The 25,277-nt window shown below is 40.7% G+C and overlaps 2 protein-coding genes across 2 annotated transcripts; both read left to right on the forward strand.

The window, feature by feature from the left end:
• The first annotated feature begins 862 nt into the window (after positions 1–862).
• spata7 (spermatogenesis associated 7) lies at positions 863–5,506 on the forward strand. Its single transcript, XM_030789332.1, has 9 exons — positions 863–929; positions 1,676–1,723; positions 1,943–2,064; positions 2,572–3,054; positions 3,522–3,628; positions 3,753–3,803; positions 4,047–4,124; positions 4,571–4,628; positions 4,901–5,506. Exons 1-9 carry the CDS (start codon positions 863–865, stop codon positions 5,504–5,506), a joined length of 1,620 nt encoding a protein of 539 aa, XP_030645192.1.
• Positions 5,507–8,133: 2,627 nt separating this feature from the next.
• Positions 8,134–22,960, forward strand: ptpn21 (protein tyrosine phosphatase non-receptor type 21). The gene is made up of 18 exons (XM_030771659.1): positions 8,134–8,425; positions 9,802–9,971; positions 10,405–10,502; positions 11,811–11,878; positions 11,977–12,047; positions 12,740–12,827; positions 13,275–13,363; positions 14,508–14,595; positions 14,902–14,981; positions 15,825–15,885; positions 16,066–16,147; positions 16,403–17,859; positions 19,045–19,185; positions 20,023–20,241; positions 20,857–20,985; positions 21,204–21,438; positions 21,851–22,011; positions 22,489–22,960. Exons 1-18 carry the CDS (start codon positions 8,246–8,248, stop codon positions 22,615–22,617), a joined length of 3,546 nt encoding a protein of 1,181 aa, XP_030627519.1. The 5' UTR covers positions 8,134–8,245; the 3' UTR covers positions 22,618–22,960.
• The last annotated feature ends 2,317 nt before the right edge of the window (positions 22,961–25,277 follow it).

Consider the following 25,277-nt stretch of genomic DNA (forward strand, 5'->3'; position numbering starts at 1 on the left):
CACAGGCACAAGAATAGTCTTGGTGTGGGAATGATTGCAGTTTTGATCGCAACATACTGAATTAAATCATATAAATAGAATTGTTAGTGTTATGACATCTTTTTTTTTGTGAAATACACTATTGGTTCTGTTGCATTTCGTGGCTAATAAAGTGTGGAATGAGGTGAGAGTTTGCTAAATTGTGGACTTATAATGAACTTCATATACTGACCACTGAATACCGTCTTTAGTTGATTTTATTCAATTTGATGAATTAAAGCTGAAATGACATTAAGAAGTTGTTACTCATTTGCTAATTTTTATGTACAAAAAATGCTCGTGTGAAAGCTGAGTACCTTTAGCTGTGTTCAAGAAATGTCCATTTGCTCTAAATGTGTGTGTTTATGTCCTTGATTGTATAATAGCGGACCCTAGTGGCGGAATCTATTGTTTAAAAATGCAAGCTGCTTTAGGTGCAACTCTGGGAATTGTTTAACAAAATTACGAAAACAAAGCTCTTTGATGATGCTATACGTACACGTAGTCAAAATTAAAATTATATTTTCAATGTTATGAATATTTGAATGTTCCTTTGAGTAGAGGATAGGTCGAGGCATGTGCTAATAAAATTAATTTTTTTCTGAGCCATGACAGCTTTGCGTGGTTGTACGTGATGACGTACACATAGCAACCATCATGGCGACGGCGAAGCCACGAAGATCTGTTTTTGTCAATCCTAAGTGTTTTTATCTCTTACCGGCAGAGCATTAGCAATTGATAGCTAGAATATGCACACCCACCATAGAAGATTAGATTATCTGGTCATTTTTCTCTCCTAAACGTGTATATAATCCAGCGTACTCTTTTTTAATCATCTGGCAAGATGACAAAGGAGTATATTATTCGGGACCATATGGTATCGCATTACAGAAAGTTGTATTCTGCTAAAGGTAAGTTACCCTAGTGCGCCCTGGCCCATCCTCATTCATACATCAGTAGAAGCAGGTGTCGTTCAAGCATATTATGATGCGTGATGACACATTGATGATATAACGGTATTTTCTCCTGTAAATTTTTCCTTAAAATGTAAAGCCTCTAAGACTTAATGAGGTATTTGGTGTTTGCCAAGGGCTATTTCGGAAGTCTCCAGTATTGAAGACTCCTGCTGTATCATCTATATACATTTGAAACATCTGTTTTCTGTTTCTGTAGATGAGACTTTAGTCCTCAGTTTAGGACCTTAAGGAATTAGCCCAGAGCAAAAACTAAATGCTTCACTGAATCATAGGGTGGACTCGAATTGCACCAGCTGAGTGCGGTTTGCATTCTATTTATTTATTTATTTATTTATAGGCAAGTCGTTCCTCGCATTACTAATATATTCAGGTATTATAAAATATTTTGTGTGCACAAAGCTTAATACCATTAATAAAGGTGTCCTGTGACATATGGGCAAATATTTGCAAATTGGATCCACCTACTTTCAGTCTAAAAGTACTTTATATTTCGTATTTATTTCAAAGGGACCTCCATGATATGGAATCGATTTCCACCTAGTTTTCAGATCAGTACAGATAATAATGTCTTTGTAGCTCTAGATGTGAGATGCAGAGTGCCTAAATAATGACTTCAATTTGTTTTCTTTTTTGATTCAGTTCATACAATTCAGCTCTTCTAAAATGTACCTCTTTTTCAGCTGCTGTAGACACAACTGTGCCTAAAACTATGTGCTGTAGCGTAAAATGTGGGTATTAAACATTTTATTTCTCCAGTTGCTTCTACCTCCTACTAACGTTTGATTAATTACATTTGATTTAGTATTAAATACTCTTGTCACTTGTCCCATATAATGTTCCAATAATGTCATATGTTTATTTCATCGGAAATTTTTTTAAATTAAATGGATTGATTATAGCATCTAAGACTCCCTGCCATTCATACAGTCCTCTCTCTGTGTCAATAGATCTTGACCAAAAGCGCCGTGAACGGCTGAAGAAAGCCATGTCTGAAAGGGCCCAATCAGCAGATTCCCTTTCACAGAGAAGCACTAGGGTGATCACTCAGCCCTCAAGCTCATGCAAGACTGTAAGCCTGGAAAGCTCCCCTTCAGTTGATCTCAGTGAACCATATCACATCCACAGCACCACATGTTTTATAGGACCTTCTTTTGGTCATCACTACCCCTCTTCACCTCTCAGCACTACATTATTTTACATTTTGATTTCCTGTCTTATGTAGGCTATAATTTTACATTTTAATTCTATTTGTCAGGCTGACACTCTAAATCAGGGCAGCGTAAATTGATCAAGTCCCATATCAGAGGTGTCACACCTTTGGGTTTAAGTGCTTTGCTTAAGGAGGCGTCAGCAGTGGGCTGTGATGCATGGGATTCAAACCTACAACGTTCTGTTCACTTGGCCATTTCCTTACTACTACTTCTTTACTATTCTTGCTGCTCTAATTTGTCTTTTTGTGGGGTTGTTTCTCTCCCTCCTTAACATACTTAATGAGTTTGTTCTTCATTTTATATGTAGTTGTGTATGTTTAATTGGAATTGTTAACATGTTTGAATTGTACTCTGTTTCCTTATAGAGCAGACCTTCCGTTCATGCTAATGAGAGTACCTACCTTGACCTGAGGAGCACTGTGATGTCATCACCCAGGCTGAACACCTCTTTCCACTCTAAGCAAATGGTGTATCCATCTCAAACTGCAGAATCGTTCCGGAGTCCTCCCAGTCATTTTCGTTCCGCTTCAGAGCTAAGCTACAGAAGCCCAAACTCTCAGAGGCATCAGTCAGCTCATTCCTACACTGTGTCTGGTAGTCAGCGGTATAAAACCTTCAAAGACCCCATCCAGAAGACCTACAGTGGTGACCTCCTATTGAAACACTCCCACTGCTTCACTCAGGAAAAACCCTTCACCCCTAGGACACTGAAATCCAACAGCACATCTACTCTGTCTCAGTACCGCTTCTACACCCCTCCCAGGAGAAAACCATCTGAAGAAAAGCCTCCGCCCAGATTAACTCGACAGGAGACCTACCATGGAAGGTACTGTGCAAATACAGGGAAGGTTCGACAGTTTTTCATAACAGCGTATATCATACAGTGCGTGTAGCAACTATTTTTACACTACATTATTTCATTAATTTATTTATTCACTTACTCTCTTGAATCTTGTTTTCTATGCAGTACACATGCAAGGGGATACTCCTCCACAGACTGGGACTCACTCAAGGCAAGCTTTAGAGACTTTACTTTAGTTTCAGTATCATTCTATGTTATATCATTTGATATAGCTAAATATTCCAAATGCAGTAGCTGTTATCCAACGACAAACCACATAGAAATAGCCAAGTTGTGATCATCTTTGAACCTTTTTCAAAGAGAGTGAATGATGGAAGAATAAGAAGATGGGACATTATCCCTTAGAGAAAATCATGACCATGTGTCCTTCTTTTAGTGACAGTAATCTTCAGTGAAAAGCATATTTGCATCCCGGATCTTTGTTTCTATATTTCTTTGTTTTCTATTCCACAGGAATTTAGTATGGAGCAGGAATGGTCCGATGATGACTCAGACACATTTAGACGTCACAGCAAAGAAAATAAGAGGAAAGACAGACATTTTGCTTTGTCATCCTCCAGGTGAAGTCCTCAATTCTCCAATGTCTTAATGTTTATCTTACAAAAATGCTTATTATGTTGCTCATTTGGGCGAAAGGCATTTGAGATTTGCTTAGACTGTTAACAAATAATCTTTTCTGTTTAGGGTTTCTCCAGAGGGAATGAGGTCCCCCATTATGAAGAAAGTAACAGCAGAGTAAGAACATTCTAGTTTTATTTTGTCAAATGTATGCCAACCTCAGTGTCATCAATGAAAAATGCATCTGACCTTTTATCACATTTTGATTGTCTTGGTAAATTACATTAAATGCTAAGCTTCAGTACTCAGGCTTCTAAATACAATTTTAAAGTGAATGTTACTTATATTGTTCACAGTGTTTTTAAAATGAACAGAATACTAGGTGAAGTAATGATTTCAAATATTCCTTTCTCTCATTAGGGAGGAAGAATTAATGTACCTGGAATTTACAGTAGATGTAACTAATGAAATCTTGTCAAGGGGACTGTATTCTGACAGGTCAGTTGCCTTGTTCTTGTGGTCTTATTCTCTTTAAAGGAAAAGTTTACCACCATTTTACATTTCCACTATCATTTTTGTACCTTGAAGCATCTATTTAGCTTACTTAAAGCATCCCATTGGCTGTTTTAAGATCACAATTACTTTGTTTGCTCAAAACAATGTATATGAGACGGTAGTTTGGCTTGCTTACACCATGGCTTTGTTAATATCATGATTTCCAGTTATAAAAACCCTGAAGTTAGCATCTTGAGACTCAAATCCAGTGGGATGTATCAAATCTCTACTGATAGAATTTTTTACAGCTAATTTGACAAACAACTTGACAAGCTTGTCTTTTTAAATTTTATGTCATGTTCCTGGCAGATAGCCTTCAGCATAAATATTTCATAGCTTAAAAACGTTTAGAGTGTTGTAGTTGAATGTGAATATTCCGTTTTTGACAGGGTTTTGGAACGAGTGTTTGAACGTCATATTGATATGAATAAACATCGCTTAGATGAGGTGAGGCATTCTCAAGACAAACTTTTATTCATCACTGTACGTGATGTATTGGCCTTAAATTATTGCCCCTACTCATAGACATTTTCCATGGGTGTTTCATATGGCTTGAGATCTTGGAGTGCTTGAAATTAAAAGTTATTTGCATCTGATGAAATTAGTGTTTAAACTAACATACAAGCTGTGCAATAGAAGAGAACACTTTAAGAAGTATACTTATCCTTTTGCGTTCTGTTTAGCTCAATCTCTTCATTCTTGTTCTTCTTCTACAATAGGACAAAATGCGCCACTTTCTGGAACTTCTGAAGAATGATTTGCAAAGTCCTGATTGTACCAGCTTCTCAGATTCAGACAAAGAATCTAGAATGCTTGTAGGACAGATCCCTAGAATGCTAGGGCAACAAGACATGGCATTACATATAGGGGACAATTCTACTTTTACAGAGAACGAAGACCATCTGCTGGTAGGACACATCCCTCGAACCCTTGGATCTCAAGAGGTGACAAAAGACGATTCCAGCTTCTTAAATTACAGTGTATTTAATGAAGACCCAGAGAGAACAGAGAATGTTTCCTCAGTTAACACACAAGTAGATACTAGCCTCACCGAGAATACTGCTCCGTCTGGTCAGTGTGAAGAAACAGGAGATGTAGAGCTAAATCACAAAGAGGACGAAGGATCATCCTTGAGTGAAAATAACCATCCAGCCAATGACGAAAACAATCTTCAAAACACATCAGACAATCACGAAGTTATAAGAGAGCTTGATGAACTGGGGAAGAGTTTGGCTGAGTCCCTACATGTAACGGAAACGGAGAACTCACAGACAATCACTGAACAGGAGGAATCAGGAGCTAAGCTGAGTGACGATGAGTTTTAAGCTATTTTTGGTAGTATTAGTGATAGTATTAGCTATTTTTAGATAGGATAGAAGAGTTAAAGGTTAAAGAGTACAAGAAGTCTGAAGTTGGACGATTTAAATCCTTTAAAGTTTTCATGTTTAATGGCAGTACTTCAGTGTTTTATATCTAGGTATTATTTTGTTATTAAGAGTTAACACCCAGTGTTCTACATTAGTACGTCCGATAATTTCATTTTAGCCAGTCTTGAAGTGACACGGAGATGCTTAATAATGGTTATAGTTCAGTTCCACTGTTTATTCGATTGAGAACACTTGAAATGTCCTTTATGTGGTTCTCTTTGTGCAATATACAATTCCACCATCAGATGGCAGACATAAATTTTGTATTCAATAAAAGTACAAAATCCCGCTCTAAAATATGCAATAATAATGTTAACGGGGTTACAGTGTGAATTAATAAATAGATTTCTCATCAATCTATACCTGGTGTCTCTAATTTTTTTTCATAATAGAAAAAGTTACTGTTGGAATAGAGGACTTGTAATGGAAAAGGATTTTATTGGTCAGGAGGATGCGTGTAAGGCCGCTTATTTAAGATGTCATTATGAGGAAAAAGTACCGTATGAGATGTTTGATGACCCTCATAAAAAGGCTTATTGGTCAGACTGACATGTGGGTCTGTGAAGTAATCAGTTATTTCTTTCATAAAGAGAAAACGTATTCATCACCTGAGGTATGTAAAGGCGGGAAAAGAACAAAACTAAAGACTTTTTTTATTTGGTCGAGCCTGTCTATTTTAGATAAACCTATAATAATAATAATAATAATCATCATCATCATCATCATCTTTGTTCACATGTGCTTATCGCATACTTACTCCTAAATCGATTGCTCCATAAGACTCTTAATCTGTGTAAGTGACCACACAGATCCACACCACACAGAAGTCAACTAAAGTTTATTGTAAAACTTTCATATGATTTGAAACCCTTCTCGGCTGTCGACTGTTTGAATTTAAGAACACAGTCGTATAAACTAGGTGAACACACTGACAGCATTAAGTTTTTCAGTTTAAGTGCAGTCAAAAGAGGTTGCACAGCAGTGCCCATTTAAATAGTCAGGAGGCAGCTGTCTCATTCTTGGCATTCCCAGCGCCTGGCATTCCAGCTGTCTGATGTCATAGCCCTGAAAACTGGGCTGTATCAAACCGCTAGGGGGACGTCCCAGTTTAATCAACCCTGATTTAATCTGTTCTAAAGAGGCTTTTATGATACACCGTATCGTTGCTGTTGTAATTAAAATGTGCTTGGGACAAAGACACAATTGAAATGAACAATAATTGCTTTTGTAGACTAGTAAAGTAGAGCCGCGGATGAACATGGCAAGGGGAGTTTGTTTTTGGGCATCGAACCGGAAGTGAAGCATGGGAGCAACCAGTGTGACCTGGGACCTCAACATGCGTAATCCCACCAACAAGCAAAAAACTGTCTCCAATTTTGGACTACGATTGCCTTTCCTTTTTGGATCAAAATATATATTATTTTAGTGATGTATAATGTTATTTGAATTGGTGACAATACCTGGTAAGTCTGTCGCTATGATGGAATTAGTTTACTAACTGTTAGTACAGTTAGCTCTCAGTTGGCTAGCTAGTTTGCTAAGTTTGCTGTCTAGAGCAAGGATGCTGGGGTGAGTCATTTATGGACATTTTTAGATTTAAAATCTTTGAAAACTACATGTTGTTTGGAGTTATCTACAATGTCGACTCACGAATGCGCTTAATTAAATAAAAAAACCAATCGTTTTTAATAAATCCGCAGTAATGTTACTTGCTTCGTTTGTTATGGTCACTTGTTGCACAAAACTTCGACGCCTCCGTGTAGTGACTTAACGAGCAAACATTTCACAACAATTTGAGAATGGCGAGTTTCCTGTGTGCGGACTATAAAAACGTCTGACAGCTTACTATCTGGATAAGTGTTAGCTGAATTTACGAATTTCACACCTCACATAAAAATATATGTATTTACGGTGACATGGATAACTGTTCTGCTATTGTACGTCTATAGCCAATTCGCAGGAGGATATTCAGTTCCGTCTACTGAGTCGTTACTATATATTTGTTTGAAATGTTAAAAATTCCTTTTCTCGGTGTTTCATTTTGACTGGAGTTGTGGACATAGGGAGGGAGAGCCTTTATTCCGTTGTCGGTTGTCCGATCAAGTAGAATTGCTTTTCCAAACTGATAACAACGCAACCAATTTGTTTCATACCTGTTAAAGGTAAGAAGTGAAGATGTTGGTGATTACAGTGCAGTCTAACATAGTCAGACCTCCTAAAGCATAAACAGTAATATGTACGCTATTAGTGTTATTCAGAAATGCTGCCAAGCAATCGGTTTACCTCCCTCTAAACGGAAAAAAGCACATGTAAATTTGGAAATATCCTTCACTACATTATTAATTAAGCTATACAGGCCTAAAAGAGCATTCTCTATTGCGATAATAATTCCACTTGCGAGTAAGGGAGTAATTTAGATTTCAGTGATGTGAAGTTTTAGTTTCCAGTTACATTTTTACCTAATGCTGTTTTTTTTTTTTTTTAATTAATCTGTTTTCTATACAGGGACACATTTAGCTGGTTCCTGGACACGTGTACTATACTTTATCTGTCGATGGGTTAAGCTTGGGGAGAGGTTGAATCAAAAATATTTCTGACCAAAGGAGGGACACAGTTGCCGGCAGACAACAGTGAAACATGCCCTTACCATTTGGGTTAAAACTCAAGAAAACTCGAAGGTACACTGTCTCTAGCAAGAGTTGCCTGGTCACACGGATTCAGCTGCTCAATGGTGAATTTGTCGAGTTTACACTTTCTGTGGAGAGCACAGGCCAGGAATGTCTGGAGGCAGTTGCTCAGAGGCTTGAGTTGCGTGAGGTATGTATTGTTTTTCGAAAAGGTATTTTGTGAACTTGACTGGACCCTTCATGAAATGTGACCTGTCTTTATCAGTTGATCAGTATCTCTGATGATCTTTACTCAAAAACAACAGCAAGATTTTTTTTTCCCTGTTCAGTTTCATCTTTTGTATTATTGTTGCATTTGAGACATCAGTCATTGACATTTGAAATAAAACCTAGAGCAAGATAGCAAAATACTAGATAAATGTGAAGTAAAACCAAATAGCCTTGGTTTGAAGTATTTATGCTCAAATACATGAGCACACTTTTGAGAATGTTTAATTGGTAATCGTTAGGCTGAACTGCTTCATTCTAGCTGATAACATGCTTACAGTGCACAGCTGGGCCAGTTTTGTCAGATTTTTACCATTGCATTTGTTGCATATAACATTAGTTTTGTTGTTTCGTCAAATGTTGAAATTTTAGTGTCAAATGTTGAAATTTTAGTGTCAAATGCAGCAACAAAAAAGGTATGAGAATGTGTGATGCACCTTGGATGGTTATCACGTCAACCTTAGCTACCTGGACGTGTCTGTCTCTCCACTGTTCTGTGGCTTTTGCTGCATTGGCCTTTAAAGGGTTTAGTGAATGAATCAGCACAACGCTGGATTCTTTGTCCTGATGTACTCCTCTCTTTTTTTGCACCCACTCAGTCCATCTTTCTTTTCTTTCTTTTTTTTCCCTGTACGAGTGTGTTGTTGAAGCATTGAACAACTTTAGGTACAGTAATGGTACAGTGCTTTGTTTTGCATGCTGTCATTCTGCGTGTGTTTGCTGAATCCACTGCAAAAAATCCCTGGATGCCTGCTGGAGTGCTGCCACGCAGTTTAATGTGATTACCCATTTGATTAACTGGGATTGCGAGACTTGCCACCTGCAGAAAGCAGAGTTGCTGCCCCACAGTGTCTCATCTGTTTATGGTCTTGCCTGACAGTTTCGGGGAGGAGACTGATCAGCTGTAGATGTGTGAACAGCTTTCACACAGACACATGGTTGTATCCGAATGGCTGAATTCCACTCAGTAAACATTTGCTTAGCATATTTTGCACAGCAGACCGGTCTGTCACAAGACCAAATAAAGCTAGTTTGTTTGTGTTCTCATGGGATTAGATTTTTCAAAGATTAATCTATTTTTTCCTCCTTAATATGAAGAAAGATAAACGTGTATGGTTTAAAACCTATTTTTTTTTATAATTTGTTGAGACATTTTCCAGTGGAATCAACAAAAATGAGCATTTCTTAAAGGCTGGTGAAAAGATCCAGAATTTTGGAGGTTTTTCAGTTCTCTAAAATGTCTGTGTGCTCCTTCAAAATGTGCAAATCCTGAAATCACCGGAATTCTCTCTCCTCTAGATAACGTATTTCAGCCTCTGGTACTTCAACAAACAAAACCAGCAGAGATGGATTGATTTGGAGAAGCCGCTGAAGAAGCAGCTCGATAAGTATGGGCTGGAGCCCACAGTTTACTTTGGGGTGGTGTTCTATGTTCCCAGTGTGGCCCAGCTACAGCAGGAGATAACCAGGTGATAGTGGAAGAAATATAATTTAAACTCTCATATCAGTTGTCAATATGACCAAAATCCACACAACAATAAGCTAAGCCAGTCAACTTGATAAGGATTAATTTATTAGTTCACAGGAATGAGACATTTCATGGATAATTCAGATATCAAATAAATGATCATAAACAAGAAAGATTAGTCTTGACTGATTCAACTTAGTCACCAAATGTCAAAAGTAGGTCTGGAGTCTTGATTTTGGTCAATTTTTGGTTCAGCACGTAGACCTAGGTTCTGATGAACAAGCTGCTCTTGAGAGTGCTAAAATCAAATGTAGCATAGTTTTGTGCTTTTTGTCTTAAAGCTTTCACCTCTTTAAACATTAAAGCAGAGGAGTTGTAAAGTCTTCCCTTTCACTGACACTGCTCTCCAACATTTTCTTTTTTTTCCCCAACAGATATCAGTATTACTTACAGTTGAAGAAAGATGTTCTAGAAGGCAGGATTCCATGCTCAGTGGAACAGGCTATTCGATTGGCTGGCTTGGCCGTGCAAGGTACTGAAAACCCTGCTCTGAAAAGTGCTGAATGTACTAACAGTCTGCTTTTCAGATTCAGCCTGTGATGCTACACATTATGTTTCTATTTTCCTGAAATCTTAGGAGCGAACATCCTTAAATGGGAGCTTTGCCATTTACTTAAATGGTTGGAAACTGATTTTAAAATTATGATAACACTTTTTGAAAACATTTGCTTTAGCAGCGCTCAATGTGAAATCTTCATTTCTTTCAAGGTTTTTTTTTCCATAGCCAATCGGCTCTTCGTGTGGCAGCTGACTCTCTCAGGCATAGTGTTTTTTAAGTTACTTTGTTCTAGCACCATCACCTGTGCAGCTCGTAGACACGACTATGAGATTAATGCCACTGGAATGTCGTGACAGCCCTAAGAGGTGATGGGATTAAACCCTCATTTAAGCCAGCAAGAGGTCAGGGACCGAGGTGCCACAATATTGAGCGGTTTTGCCCGCACGGGGCAAGTCTTGGTTTCACAGCTTTGACATTTCCGACTTCAGCACTACCGCTCAGGAGAAGAATGTCAAACATCGATGACAAAGATATATCTGGCAACGCAAGTTACAGGCCCAGTCGCTAACATTGCCCGCAATTGAGATCATTCACTGTTTCAGCTGGGTTTTAACAACCGGCCCATGTGCATCACAGGAGAATGCCACCGTTACACAAATGCTTTCAAAGAGTTGTTTGCTTAGTCAAAGGCTTTCACAGTTTGGGGTTTGATGTTTGTGGCTTTTTTTTTTTTTTTTTTTCAATCACATGTTTTTAAAAAGCCCAGTCTATTTTTGTAGACTAGCTATGCTGTTTGGGAAACTTCTAGCTATGTTAATACTTTGGATGGCCTGCATAGCTGTGAATGTTTGTGACTGGCAGATTGAGCTTCCAGTGAATGCTGGACTACTGCAGATTCAGGGTTTAAATCTGTCATCTTCCCTTCTTCTTCTGTAAAACACTCTGTGTTTCTAATATTAGCCCGTAGCCATGTCAAGAAATTATTACAAATATGCCCGCGACAATACCGCATAATCTTTAAAACGCAATGGTAGTATGGTGCTGATTTTAGAACACGAATATGTCTGCTTTGAAGGAGACAGTTTCTCTGATGGTTTCTATAATCATTTTTTTTATGCCATTTACTTGTTTTGCAGTAACTTCCTTATGTTGTTGAACTTGCAGGTATTGGTGTGGTTTTTAGAGCATTTTAATGGAAGTGAAATGAAGTGTTGCCCGTGTCAGTTTTGCAGCCTTCAGATTTGAGAATAAGTTGTTTGAACATTTTGTTCTTGATTGCAGCTGACTTTGGAGACTTCAACAGATATGATTCACAAGAGATTCTTCGGAAGTTTGTGCTTTTTCCAATCGTAAGTTGACTATTTTTGGATGTGCTAGTTTTTTTTCTACTCTTGTTTTATTGCTCTGAAGAAACTCACTCCTCTTTTGAACATCTGTCTCTTGGAAGGGGTGGATACAAGATGAAAGAGTTTTGGAGGAAGCCACACAAAAAGTTGCCTTGCTCTATCAAAGTTACAGGTAAAAGCAATCAATCTTTGTTTTGTGTCCAAAGTCAAATGTCTCCTGATAAAATGTATTTTTCCACTCTCAAAACATCAAAGTATCCTAAAACAGGTTGTGCAAAGTTGGTGTTTTATATTATCACCTAAATGTTCTACTTGAAGTCCCATATTTAGACCATCTGTTGAGTTTGAAGGTGAAGATTTATACCCAGACAGTTGAAAAAAAAAATTCACTGATGTAGTTCAGATGCATTGAAGAAACACACAAATTTCTTTGTTGGAAAACTAAAGGAAATAATTGTCTCTTTTTTTTTTTTTAATTTTCAGTTCATGGTTATAGAATCATCAGCCCGGAAAAGAGATATGTTATCATGTTCCGTTGTGACCTTTGATGAAGAGCAAGGCTCAAGAATTATCCCATAATTTTTTCACTATCATGCTGATGAAATTTAGATTGTTCCCCTGTCTGTAGGGCTCTTATATGGAATCAGTCACTAAAAAGAGTAGAAAAATGTATTTTCAGATAACGACGGAGAAATATGGATTCCAGTCGTTGCTCTGCGAAGTAACCGGAGTGTGTGGTTGTGTGTTGAGGAAGGAACAGATGAGGTTGATAATGGAGTTCAGATGAATAGCAGATGTGACTTTTGTATGGTGGAATGCTTAGATGATGTGTGCATGTGTGTGTGTGTGTGTCCACACATTCAGGGGACTACCCGCTCCAGAGGCAGAGATGCTGTACATGCAGGAGGTGGAGAAGATGGAGGGATATGGCCAGGAGAGTTTCCATGCCAAGGTGAATGAACATGACTGCTTCAATCTATTTCTAATTAAAACTGGGTTTGTTTTGAATGGTTTCATGATGAATTCAGGCTTGCTCACTGTGTGTGGGTAGTCTCAGTCACACCCCTTACTCACTGAGGTTTGGCTTATTTTTCTCTCTGATATCTTGACATGCTCCTGCCTCATTCAGATATTTAGTGTGGGACTCCCCAGGAGGTGACTCAGAGGAGGCCATTTGCATTTCGAACCTTGCGTTTCATTGTAGAGTAATGCGACTTCTGTAATGCAACTCAACTGAAATTTAGTTAAGTTATTCAACTAGTTATTTATGAAATGTAGCATATTATTATCATCCACATTTTTCATGCCAGTATTATAACTTCACTCTGAAGAGATGATTACCAGACAAATTACTCATCATCGTCCTCATCCTCCACATCCTCTCTCTGTGCCTCTATAGGATGGTCAGGGCGCAGACATCCTGATTGGCTCCTGTCTGGATGGTATATTTGTCAAGCATAAAAATGGTAAACCACCACTTCTGTTTCGGTAAGTCATTAGTGGGTGGAAATATGGGATGTGGTTAGGATTAGAAAAAAAAAAATGGATGTGGGATTTCATTTGTTTTTCGTTCTGTAGTATCCCTTTTCTTTTCTGTTTGTAAGTGCAATAGAGATTACTTCAGTCGACAAACAGCTCCTACAGAGAGGAGATTGTTTAGAGCTCTGACTGTTTGAGATGTCTGTGTTAGCTCTGGAATTTCCTGTCAATGTCAAAAGTGAAAATGATGCTGCACAGAGAAGCAAATCTCAAATGTCCATTTCAGTCAAAGTGTTTAGTTTCAGTTGTAGTCTGTGTTAAGTGACTGCGCAGTTCAAATCTCGCTGGTGCATCTGACTTAATTCTTGAGTCTGGTTCAGGGCACATCAGTTACACATACTGGTCATGTATGCATTTCATGTGACGTTCCTTTTTACAGTTAAGAAAGAATGTAAAAGAGACATCACACAGCATGAAAGGGAAATTCCCCCCATTTTGTTTTAATGAGACATTTCAAATGTTAATTAGATGCTTCAGTGTATGCCTTTTAGAATCTATGGGTCATTTCCACTGCTCTTTGTACAGTCAGTGAGTGTGTTGACTTTCCAGGCAAACTGGACAGACGCTATGTCATTGTTACATTCTTGTTCATCACGACTGTTTGTTTGAAGGCTCTTTAGATTTCAGTGAGCATAATCATCAATATACTAGCATACCTAGCATTCTAGTTTTTAGTTTTTTTGAGGATACGAGAATGTTCTAGAAATTAAGGATAACAGAATAAAATATGATCAAAAATCTAGTTTGGAATTACCAGAGCACCATCAGCCAGCATCCGTCAGTGGGTGAGGCTGCAGTCCCACTGTTATCAATAGATGACAAGAATATTTAGGTATGACCTTCCTATACACCTCCTATACAAACGTTCCAGTCATTTCTTTAGTCTGATGTGAGGGGGAGAATGTTCCTCAAAGGTGAACTGGCAGCATTCCTATGAGCGTATTCTATAACCTTCAGTCCACATAAAGCAGTGTAATGTAATTGTTTTGCAATTAGTTCAATTCGGCTGAGGTTTTTTTTAGGTGGAGTTTGCCTTTAATGAGCCGTTTGCTTAACCACCTCTCCCTCGCTCTTTTTTTAATTGACTGTGTAGGTGGAGTGACATTAACAACATGACTCACAATAAGTCCTTCTTTGCCTTGGAACTGGCCAACAAAGAGGACACCATCCAGTTTCAGACTGTAAGTCTACAAAAGAGCCACTTTCGGTTTCTCTCTCCATTCTCTGTGCCCATTTCACATACTTCTCTAGTGCTCAGCGAGACCTCCCAGCAATGAACCCGTGTGTACGTGGACACGCATTAATAGAAAAATGTGTGCTTTGGCTTGTGTTTACACTAGTCAGTAAAATAACACAAGCATTGTTTGACCTCTGCATCTGAGTCAATAAAAGAAGCATGTAGGCACGTGTGACAGTTGAGCTGAGACCACGGTCTTGTTTTTCATAAATGACATTATGCCGGACATGATTGCCTTTCTCGTTCACAGGAGGACATGGATACTTCCAAATATCTATGTAGAATGTGCTTGGCGCGGCACAAGTTTTATAAGATTAACAAGAGCAGTCTGTAAGTATGACTGTCTCCTTTGGGCATGGTTCCTCTCTCACTCTCTTTCCATCTCTCTGTCTCTTTCTGTCTTTCTCTGTATATATATGTGTATGTCATTCTTTTTTTTTTTTTTTTTTAAACCTCACCCCTGTCCCTTTGCTGTCTTCAGAGAGGAGTCCAATACCCCATCTTCTGAGGGCTCCCAGAAATCCATTCTCACTCTTTCCTTTCCTCGTTTTCCAATGCTCTCTCGTCCTTCTCTGCCTTCTAACAAAGGGTGAGCATGACATTTTAAGGTGTTCCCTGTGCATTTCTCTGAGAACGGTCGGTATGGCCACCACAAACACTTTTTTTGGTAGTTCTTACCCTCCCGTCTGTTTCAGTTTTTGTTGAGTGTGACTTTTGTCGACGTTATTACCAAAATGATGAGCAGGAGGATTCCGATTTTGAAGGACAGATTTTTCTGTCCGTCGTCAGAGTTTGATTTTGGCTCTTGCGTTGCTGTGTACTCACAAAGAATTCCCTTCTCCGTTTCTTTATGCAAACTCACTTCCTTCTTGAAACGAGAGTGGGGAAAGCAGTGTTTTTCGAAACAGCACAAACTTCTGAATTTGTCCTGCCTTAGTTTGAGTCGAGTTTTCAAAACAAGTACACCACCCACTCCTGACATTTTTCCTGGAAACCAACTCTCCCTCCCTCTCTCTCTCTCTCTCTCTCTCTCTCGCTCTCTTTCTCTCTCTACCCCTTCACCCCTCACCCACTCTGTCTTTTGCCCTCTTTCGTATCTCTGGAACATAATGGATAGGTTTCCATTCTGCTTTTTATGTGTTTGTCACCCTCATCTCCTCTTGTTTTAATCAGCCAAACCCAGCCTGCAGTGGTGAACCCAGTTAGACGTCGATCTTCGACCAGAATGTCTTTGGTGAGCATAGTCCCACAGATGCATACCTGTCATAAGTTCACAACAGAAAAGAAATATGTTTGGTTAAAGTCACCCTGCCCAGACAACAAACAACTTTCAGGTTTGTCTTTTTTCCTCAGGGTACAGTGTTTGGATATTATTGAACTTTTTTTTTTTATTATTTTCCTTGTATTGTTACAGCCAAAGCCTCAGGCCTATATGATGGCTCCTCCTCAGTTGCACTACAATGGACACTACACTGAGCCTTACACATCTTCCCAAGGTAGGAAATATCTCCGTACTCTGCTGTCCTGAAGTTCTGTTGCGTTATTCACCAAAGAACAACAAAAAGAGTAATCTAGACAACATGCATGCGTAATGGACAAAGCTAATATCAGTGCAACAAAAAATACACATTGCAGCTGTTGGTCTGCTAGGTAACTTTAGCCCTCTTGCTTGCTCTATTACAGTGTTTTAGGTCACACCATTTTTATATGCTTTTAACCTCTCTCTCTCTCTCTCTCTCTCTCTCTCTCAGACAACCTTTACGGGAACAATCAGAATGGTTATTACTACCACTCTCAGACCAGTTTGGACCGATCTCCTCATGAGTACAATGGAAGAATCCGGAATGGAAGTGTTTACAGTGCCCATAGCACCAGCTCTCTCAATAACCCTCAACACTATCTTCAACCCTCACCCATGTCCTCCAACCCCAGCATCACAGGAAGTGACGTCATGCGACCCGACTACGTGCCCTCCCACCGGCACAGCGCCCTGATCCCACCCTCGTACCGCGCCACTCCTGATTACGAGACCGTCATGCGACAGAAGAATCGCGGTGGCATGATGCCCACCGCGGCGCCCATGGAACGCCAGAGCCATTCTATGAGAAACCTCAACATCGGAAACTCCTACGCCTACAGCCGACCCGACCCGCTCGTCTACAGCCAGCCGGAAATCCGAGAACACGGCGCGAGCCAGTACCCCTTCCACCTCAACTATAGCTTCCACAGTCCGTCCCCTTACCCGTACCCCACGGAGAGACGGCCTGTGGTGGGTGCCGTGAGTGTCCCAGAGCTCACCAACGTACAGCTGCAGCAAGCGCAAGAGTACCCAGCCCCAAACATCATGAGGACCCAAGTATACCGTCCCCCTCCCCCCTATCCGTATCCTCACCCCCGACCGGCCAACAGCACACCGGATCTCTCCCGCCACCTGTACGTCAGCAGCAGCAACCCAGACCTGATCACGCGACGTGTCCATCACTCGGTCCAGACCTTCCAGGAGGACAGTTTACCCGTGGCGCATTCCCTGCAGGAGGTGAGCGAGCCTCTCATCACCACGCGCCACGCGCAAATGCAGAAGCGCAACTCCATCGAGATCGCCGGCCTGGCCTACGGCTTTGAGGGCATGAGGCTGAAGGAGAGGACGTCTTCGGCGTCCGCGGCCGAGACCACGTCGACCCAGCCCTCTGCCGCCGCCGCCTCGATGATGGATCCTGCGACATCCGGCTCTGATCTGAACGTCTTCCTGGAGGGGAGCAAGGCCGAGGAGGCGGACAGCAAAGAGGACGTGCGCTACGGTCACAAAAAGTCCTTATCTGACGCCACCATGCTGGTCCACAGCAGCGGTGAAGAGGAGGAGTTTGAAGATGACGGTGGCAGACACACACCTCAGTCTCTGGAGACAACACTCATTGGGGGTTCAGAGCAGCACATGAGACAGCCCCCTCCCGCGTATCCGTTCAGCGCCGCCCTGGACCCACACCTCTCGGTCCCGCTGTCCTATAAGCCTCACCCACTGATCCTGGAGCAGGAAGTGGAGACTGGGGGACCGGTTTACGGGTACCAGCTGACCCCCATTGTTCCGTCAGTCTCAGAAGGAGACCTTAACGGTCAGGGACGACCAAAGCCCAAAAGAGAGGTTGCCAAAAAGAGGCCGGTGTCAGACATCGCCCCCGGAAGAAGGAACATTGACGGGCTACCTCCAGCGGTGAGTTTTTCCAGTCTTATGAAGACCACAGGCCCTCAGTGGTTCACATACTGTGGATCCTCTATGGGCTGTGATATACATGTATCAACACTGATTTCCCGACATCATTATGAAATAAATTTGATCTAGGAGGAAAACATAGGGTCGCACATTAAGTTGTTTATTAATTATTGTCATGGTTTTGGTCTCTGCAAGATGTTAATTAAATCTCTAAAGTGGGGCAGTAACTTGTTGACCTGCTGTGAAAATCCAGTATTTCTCTGTATAACAGAGCTACACTACACATCACCAGTGACAAAAAAGACATTTTAGAGAGTACGTTTGTGTTAAAGCATAAAAAAAAAGGCCAGTTCTTCCCCTGCAGTTTGATTTGAGCAGCTTTCATTGTCAGTGGAGGCAGATAGCATCTCAGAGCTCTTAGTTTTTTTCCCACTCTGCTGTAGAAGTCTCAAAATAAGTTAGTTGAAGGTATTTGTAAGGTTTTGGAACTGTTTTGCTTTCTAAAGAGATGATGTGGATGGACTAACAAACGGTTGGAAGAGTAAGGAGGGCCACGTATTTATAACATATTTGTGCTGATTTATAAGTATTCACAAAAAGTGCAACAAAATCATCGCGAGATACAGTTTCAAACTTTATAAACATTTTGAGTCATATACTATATATTGCAGTGTAATTGCTATTTATAGCAGCTTTAACTACAGTGTTAGTCAGAGTAATCACAGTAATTACTTTTGACACAATCATCCAGCTCTCGTGAAATAACCATTTGAAGCACGTCACCCAGCAAGAACTTGAAAGCGTAAGTTAACATACCTGTAGTGACAAAGTGTGGCCGCTGATTCTGTTCAGGGATTGGCTGAGTGCTTTGATGTCATCTGAATGCAGAATGTCAGGCTGTTCTTTCCAGTAGGCAGGGTTAAAGGGTTAGTGGTAATGTGCCTACCTGTATGTCTCTGCTATGGAGAAGAATGTGGCAGATCTGGCTGCAAGGCTCAACCCGCAGCATTCCACAGAACACACACACACACACACACACACACACACACACACACAAACAATGAAAGCTGCTCTTCTACAGTGAACTTTCATTCTCAGTAAGACGTTTGTCTCTGTCTCTCTCTCTCTCTCTCTCTCTCTCTCCCTCTCTCTCTCTTTCTCTCTCTCGTTCTTTCTGTAAAAAAGGGTATGAAGAAAGGAGTGCGATCAGAGTATAAGAAAGTGGGCCCGCTCAAGCTGGCGGCCCTCAATGGTCTAACACCGGCCCGTATGCCCGTGACCGGGGAAGGCAAAGACGAACCAGAGAAGGCCTCCAACGACGAGAGGGTAAGAGCTACCTGCATCAGTGTGCCGAAAGTCACAGCCGCTCTACTGGAAATACAAACTTGTTATGTTAGCTCCATGCTGCTATGTCGTACAGAATCCTTTTTGTACCGGAGATAGATCCAGTCTCATAGTAAAGAAAGCTTTTGTTTTCACCCTCTCTTCCAGTCATGTACCTGCCTGAGCTCTCTGTGTGTATGCACGTCAGTCCCCGTATGAGCTTGAATGTTCTGTTGTTTGGAAGACTGGTGGTGGTATAAATGTCAGACGCTTGATATTTTGGATGTCAACGGGTGTTCAAAACGTGCAGATGCATTTTATATGTAGGATGTTGTTTGACATTTGTTTATTTGATGAGTTATGAAATAACGTTGTGTGTGACTCGACATTTAATCACCCATTGAAAATTCATCGTTTTAAAGGAGAATCGAGAACCATGAGAATGATCTCAGTTAATATGGATTATGGGGAATGCTACAGTGTGCATAAGGCAGTTTTTAAGCTATATTTCAGACGCACAGTCACTCGTCCGTTCCTTAAAGATATCACCTGTTCGTGATTGATAAAGACTACTCTCATAGCATTTTCATTCAGAATACAGTTTAGTTCAAGACTCACCTCAATGGTCATGTGTAAAACCTTGGATGAGAAACTAGACGAACCTGTACTTAAATGGGTTTAAGGATTAGATGCATGGACTTTTTGTAAGGTAACATGGGTAAGAGTTTTTACTAAGGGAATATGTGTTAATAACAGGAGAGCCATCGTGTTTTAGAGCCACTCTCGTGCTGAGCGTACGCATATATATATATATATATATATATATGTGTGTTTCTGCAGTGTAAGGTGTTGGAGCAGCGGCTGGAGCAGGGCATGGTATTTACAGAATACGAACAAGTGCCCAAGAGACGGCCCAACTGCGAATGCACCATCGCCCAGCTCCCCGAAAGCGGCGAGAGAAACCGCTTTCAAGACGTCCTGCCCTACGACGACACACGGGTGGAGCTGGTTCCCACCAAAGAGAACAACACAGGCTACATCAATGCCTCCCACATCAGGGTAAACCCACACCACACCCAGCCTGTGACAGTGACACACATCAACACGCTCCGACAGCTGACAGTGCTGTTTGGCATCAACATTGTTCTTCTTCTGTCTGCCAAACAAATGCCAGTGTTTTTCATCTGTCTGGCAATTAATTATGTGTTTGTCTGTAGATGTGTGCTTTTTTTTTTATGTGCCTGTTTTTAATGTGCCCTGTTCAGTGATGGAAGTCGTGTATTTTTTGTGTTAGTTTTCCTCTGATGAATTGTCAGAGTATACATTTGTAACTATCTGATAGTGCACACAACCAATTACTGAAGTTTGCGGTGTGACAATGTGTCTTTTGGCATTGGACCATATTTTTCCTAGTTCTGTATCTGCCTTATAACTCCCTGCTGTACATGAAATGGCTTCCATTTTTGATCACCACAGATAGTCAGAAGAGACACATCCTCATTCCATACTGTTAATATGTGGTTAACACACATATGTTTTTATAGTAGACCTAAATATGTCCTCTTTGTCTCCGTGACTTCAAAAGGTGGTATGTGTGAACAGATAGGAGATGCAGTGTCAAGATAATGTTTAAGGCGGTGCTAAACGTTTCTGCTGTGGTTGGTTGTTCCCTAGATAACGGTGGGAGGAGATGAGTGGAGTTATATTGCGGCACAGGGGCCACTCTCCAATACGTGCCAGGACTTCTGGCAAATGGTGTGGGAACAAGGGGTGGCCATCATCGCCATGGTGACAGCTGAGGAGGTGTGTATTCCATCATAGACGTAATTAACTTGTCACCTGAACCTGTGGTGTTTCTCCCCCCAAGGCATCTTGTGTCTCTAACATAACTTGCTGTGATGTAACTTGAAGTAATTCCCGTTTGCTTGTCATTATTTGCTAGAAATATTCCCCCCTCCCTCTCTCTCTCTCCTCTCTAATGCCAACATAATAACATCTGTGTTCTGTGACCGCATTCGCAGGAGGGAGGGCGTGAGAAGAGCTTCCGCTATTGGCCGCGTCTTGGCTCCCGCCACAACACAGTCACCTACGGCCGTTTTAAGATCACCACTCGGTTCCGAACAGATTCGGGCTGCTACGCCACCACGGGCCTGAAGATCAAGCACCTTCTGACGGGACAAGAACGGACCGTCTGGCATCTCCAGTACACTGACTGGCCTGATCACGGCTGCCCTGAGGACTTCAAAGGTTTCCTCTGTGAGTACAGTGTATATGGCTCAGAACTATTCGTGTGCTTTAGATCCTCTGTGATGTGTTTTCATTGGGCATTTTTGGGGAAACTTGATGAACTGAATCAGGTGATAGCGGTGTTATGGGTGTGAATGGATGCAGAAGTGCAATCTCTTTACTGGCTGTAGTGCAGACGATTTTTAATCTTTTCATGCTTTAGGAGTTTCTGTAGAATTATGCCTGTTTTGTTTTATGATCTTAAACTATTTAATGGTTAAAAAAAAAAGCGCCTGCTCTTTAATTCTGTTAGTGACTGGAACTATGACTATAAATGTTAGATTTTTAATGGTTGACTGTAAACAGGAGGAACTCTCATATTAAATTTGCTTTGCTCCATTTTTTCCGCTTTTTTGCTCCGTTCTATTTTTTCATCGTCCAGCGTATCTGGAGGAGATCCAATCCGTGAGAAGGCACACAAACAGCACCAGCGATTCAAAGAACACAAACCTGCCGGTCCTGGTCCACTGCAGCGCGGGCGTGGGCCGCACCGGGGTGGTCATTCTGTGTGAGATCATGATCGCCTGTCTGGAACACAATGAGGTACAGCTACAACAGGATTACTATGGCAACTGGCACGGGATGGTGTGAACGGCGCCCCGTTTTAAAACGGACGCGCTGCAAATGCCACCGCGTTAATGCTGAAACAATAATGTCAAATAAAAGACTCATTATAACAGCGTAATGTCTTAAACAGGAAGGGCTCAACCTTTTGTACTTTCACAAGCATTTGATGCATTCCATTGGCTTTGATGGCTCCGTTTCAAGATGATAGCATTAGTTTCCTAATGGAAACAATGGAACAGTACGAAGCCAAGATCTGGCTTGTTCAAATCTCGGGCCTTTTTCAGCCTCGTATATTCCAGTTGGTCGATTTAAGACAGGACCGTGTGGCAACACCGCCGTCATTATGAGCTTAAGACGGCACCAGAATGATCTGACCTTCACGCTTCGTCTCTCTCTCTCTCTCTCTCTCTCTCTCTCTCTCTCTCTCTCTCTCTCTCTCTCTCTCTCAACCAGGTGCTGGACGTCCCAACCGTTCTGAACATGCTACGAGAACAGCGGATGATGATGGTGCAAACTCTATCCCAGTACACCTTTGTTTACAAAGTGCTCATCCAGTTTCTGAAAAACTCCAGACTCATATGAGCTCTCAGAGCGCGCTGATTTCACGACCGGAACCCGACCGCTCCGGACAGGCTCTCCACCCGGGGCGTGGCGAGGATGCGGCGTGCCCAGCGGGCAGCCTTGGGCTCCCTACAGCTGAAAGAGAAGTAGAAATGAGAGAGGTGCCATCTGCCTCAGAGCTGGTGGTCCTCTGTCTAAGTATTAATGGCAGGGCAGGACTCTTAAGGACCGAGGGCTGGTACGAGGGAGGAAACTGCCTCCAAGCTTAACGCATTCTTTTTTTCCATCAGTATTATTCAGCGACTTTCACTGTGGCTTTGAACACTACGTGATAACTGACAATGAATCCCGGCACTTTTTTATATTGCTGTATACGGTATAGAAGACTAGAAAACATTAAAAAAAAAAAAAAAAAAAAACTCCTGAAACTGCAGGTTTATCTGTAGTTGGTAAGTATGTAATGATATCAACTGCAGCACTTTTTGATTTTTCTTTTTTTTTTTTTTTTTAATCTTGGTTTGTAATTGTGAGTGAAAATATCGTGCGCTGAAAATCTGAGTGTATGTTTGTGGGGTTGGAAATATTCAAGACAGCCTTGAATGCATGTTAAGGTGGTTAGAGGTTTGGCTACAGTTATCAGATAGTTTGAGAAAAGAGGGCTTTTTTTTTTTTTTTTTTTTTTAAATAGCCAATGGACCTGACTCCAGGCGTTCAGTTGGTTGGTAAGAATGGATTCCACTTGCGGTGGTGGAGAAGCGTGTGAAAATTTTGCTCATGTAGATCAAGTGTTAACCCCTGGTGCTGATATCCATTAGGTGATCCAGTCAGCACTACTCAGTCTAGCACCCAAGTCCGGATACAGCCTCTAAGTGGATTGCGGTTTAAAAAGTAATCATGCAGGATGAGGTATTAAATCATGGATCAGGTATTCAATTTTGACAGCTTCACAGAGTGACCTCTCAATGGAAATATTTTCAAAGTGAGGGCGCAACTTTTTTTTTATATATATATATATATATATATATTACTTAACTTTTAAGTATTGCATAAAAAATGTTTTATGAAAACGACATCCCTAACGATCACAGTGCCTTTACCACTCCACATCTAATTCTGTTTGGGATTTTGAGGCAATTTCTGTTTGTTTGGGTTTTTTGTTTTTTTTTTTTTTCCTGGGATGATGGAGCTCAAGTAACCAAAGAATTTGCTTGGACTTGAATTTTGGATTTCACTAAAGGACGGCACTCAGAGGCATGTCTGTGGTGTCTGGTCTTAAGACCGGTCGAGCGTAAGGCTCTCACCAGTTTTAGTAATCTACCAAAGAATCTTCAGTTTCTGAAGTTCACCGAACCTCTTAAACAGTTAAAGACATTTTAGAAACACATTGAAATATGCAGCAATTTATTAATATCTACAGAAGAAAGATACTAAAGAAAAATATATATATATTTAACTACGAAACCAACGAATGTTCCACATGAAGTTTTGTCATACACACTACATAATTCTGTTACATAATGCTCTACTTAAGATCCTGTCTGATGTGCTAAATGATTGGGAACTGATTGAGTTTTGGAAGTGCTAAAGCATGGTTTCTGCATACCCTGGACAATACCAGGTTTCGTTTACCTACTTGTATACCTACATTCCACTGTAGCATTGCTGCTTTGGGTTTATCCTTTTTTTCTTTTTTTTTTTGCAGTCTGACAGATTGCAAAGGCAACCCAAACCCTTCTATTGTCTATTCACTTTCTCCACCATCACATCACACCTATAGTATCTGCTGTTTAAATTAGGCTTTAGCATTGCTAGGACTTGTTGAAGTGAACGATAACATTTCACTGACTATTCCAGTATGGAATGTACTAGATTGTTCATATTATTTCTCTTGGGTAGAGTCCCAGATCACCACCATTATAAACAGGGTAATAGATGAATAACACAAAGCCCATAAACCTTGCCTTAAAAAGGATTCTTTTATATTGATCAAAGATTAGCTTGGTTCACAGAAATGAAAGTGTGACAGACATTATTATGGCTTTTGAAATGTATTTGTGCATTGTTAAGAATGTTAGAAGGTTTTGAACTAAAGAGTTTGATGAGGATACGGATTGTAATGAATTGTCATTTCTCACTGACATGTTTCTGTGATCATAACATATTCACCTAAACGTTTTGTCTTCAATTTTGTGATATGGTTTGGTGTATGAAGATGATGCTGGTGTCCTTAATGTATCAAAAAAAAAGGTTGTTGAAGCAGGTTGCTCCTTGGGGAGGAGGGGGGAGGGGGGGTGGGGAGAAATACACTTGCCAAAATGGTTTTATTGAAGTAGGTGACTTGGATAGTATCAAGCCTATTTTTGAAGGAATAAGAAGTGTTTTATTTGTTTTTGTTCTGGGAAATGAAGGACAATCAACATTCAGATGCCAGGTTTGGTGCTTCTTTCTGTTGTTTGTAATATCATATGGTATCATGTACGTAATATTCATCCAATGACCCCGAGACCTCAATCAGAAACACACCTGCTGCCACTTTGTCAGATTGAATGGAGCTGAAGTTTGTGTTTTGAAAATTGAGAACAGTTGTATGTCTTCAGTTACAACAGCTTTGTTAAAACACGGCTTTGTATTATATTGTATCATGTTCTGTACTAGTAGAAAAGGGCGCGTCCTTCCTGGAT

The sequence above is a fragment of the Chanos chanos genome, chromosome 1 (genome assembly GCF_902362185.1).
Source record: "Chanos chanos chromosome 1, fChaCha1.1, whole genome shotgun sequence".
In the NCBI taxonomy this organism is placed as follows: Eukaryota; Metazoa; Chordata; class Actinopteri; order Gonorynchiformes; family Chanidae; genus Chanos; species Chanos chanos.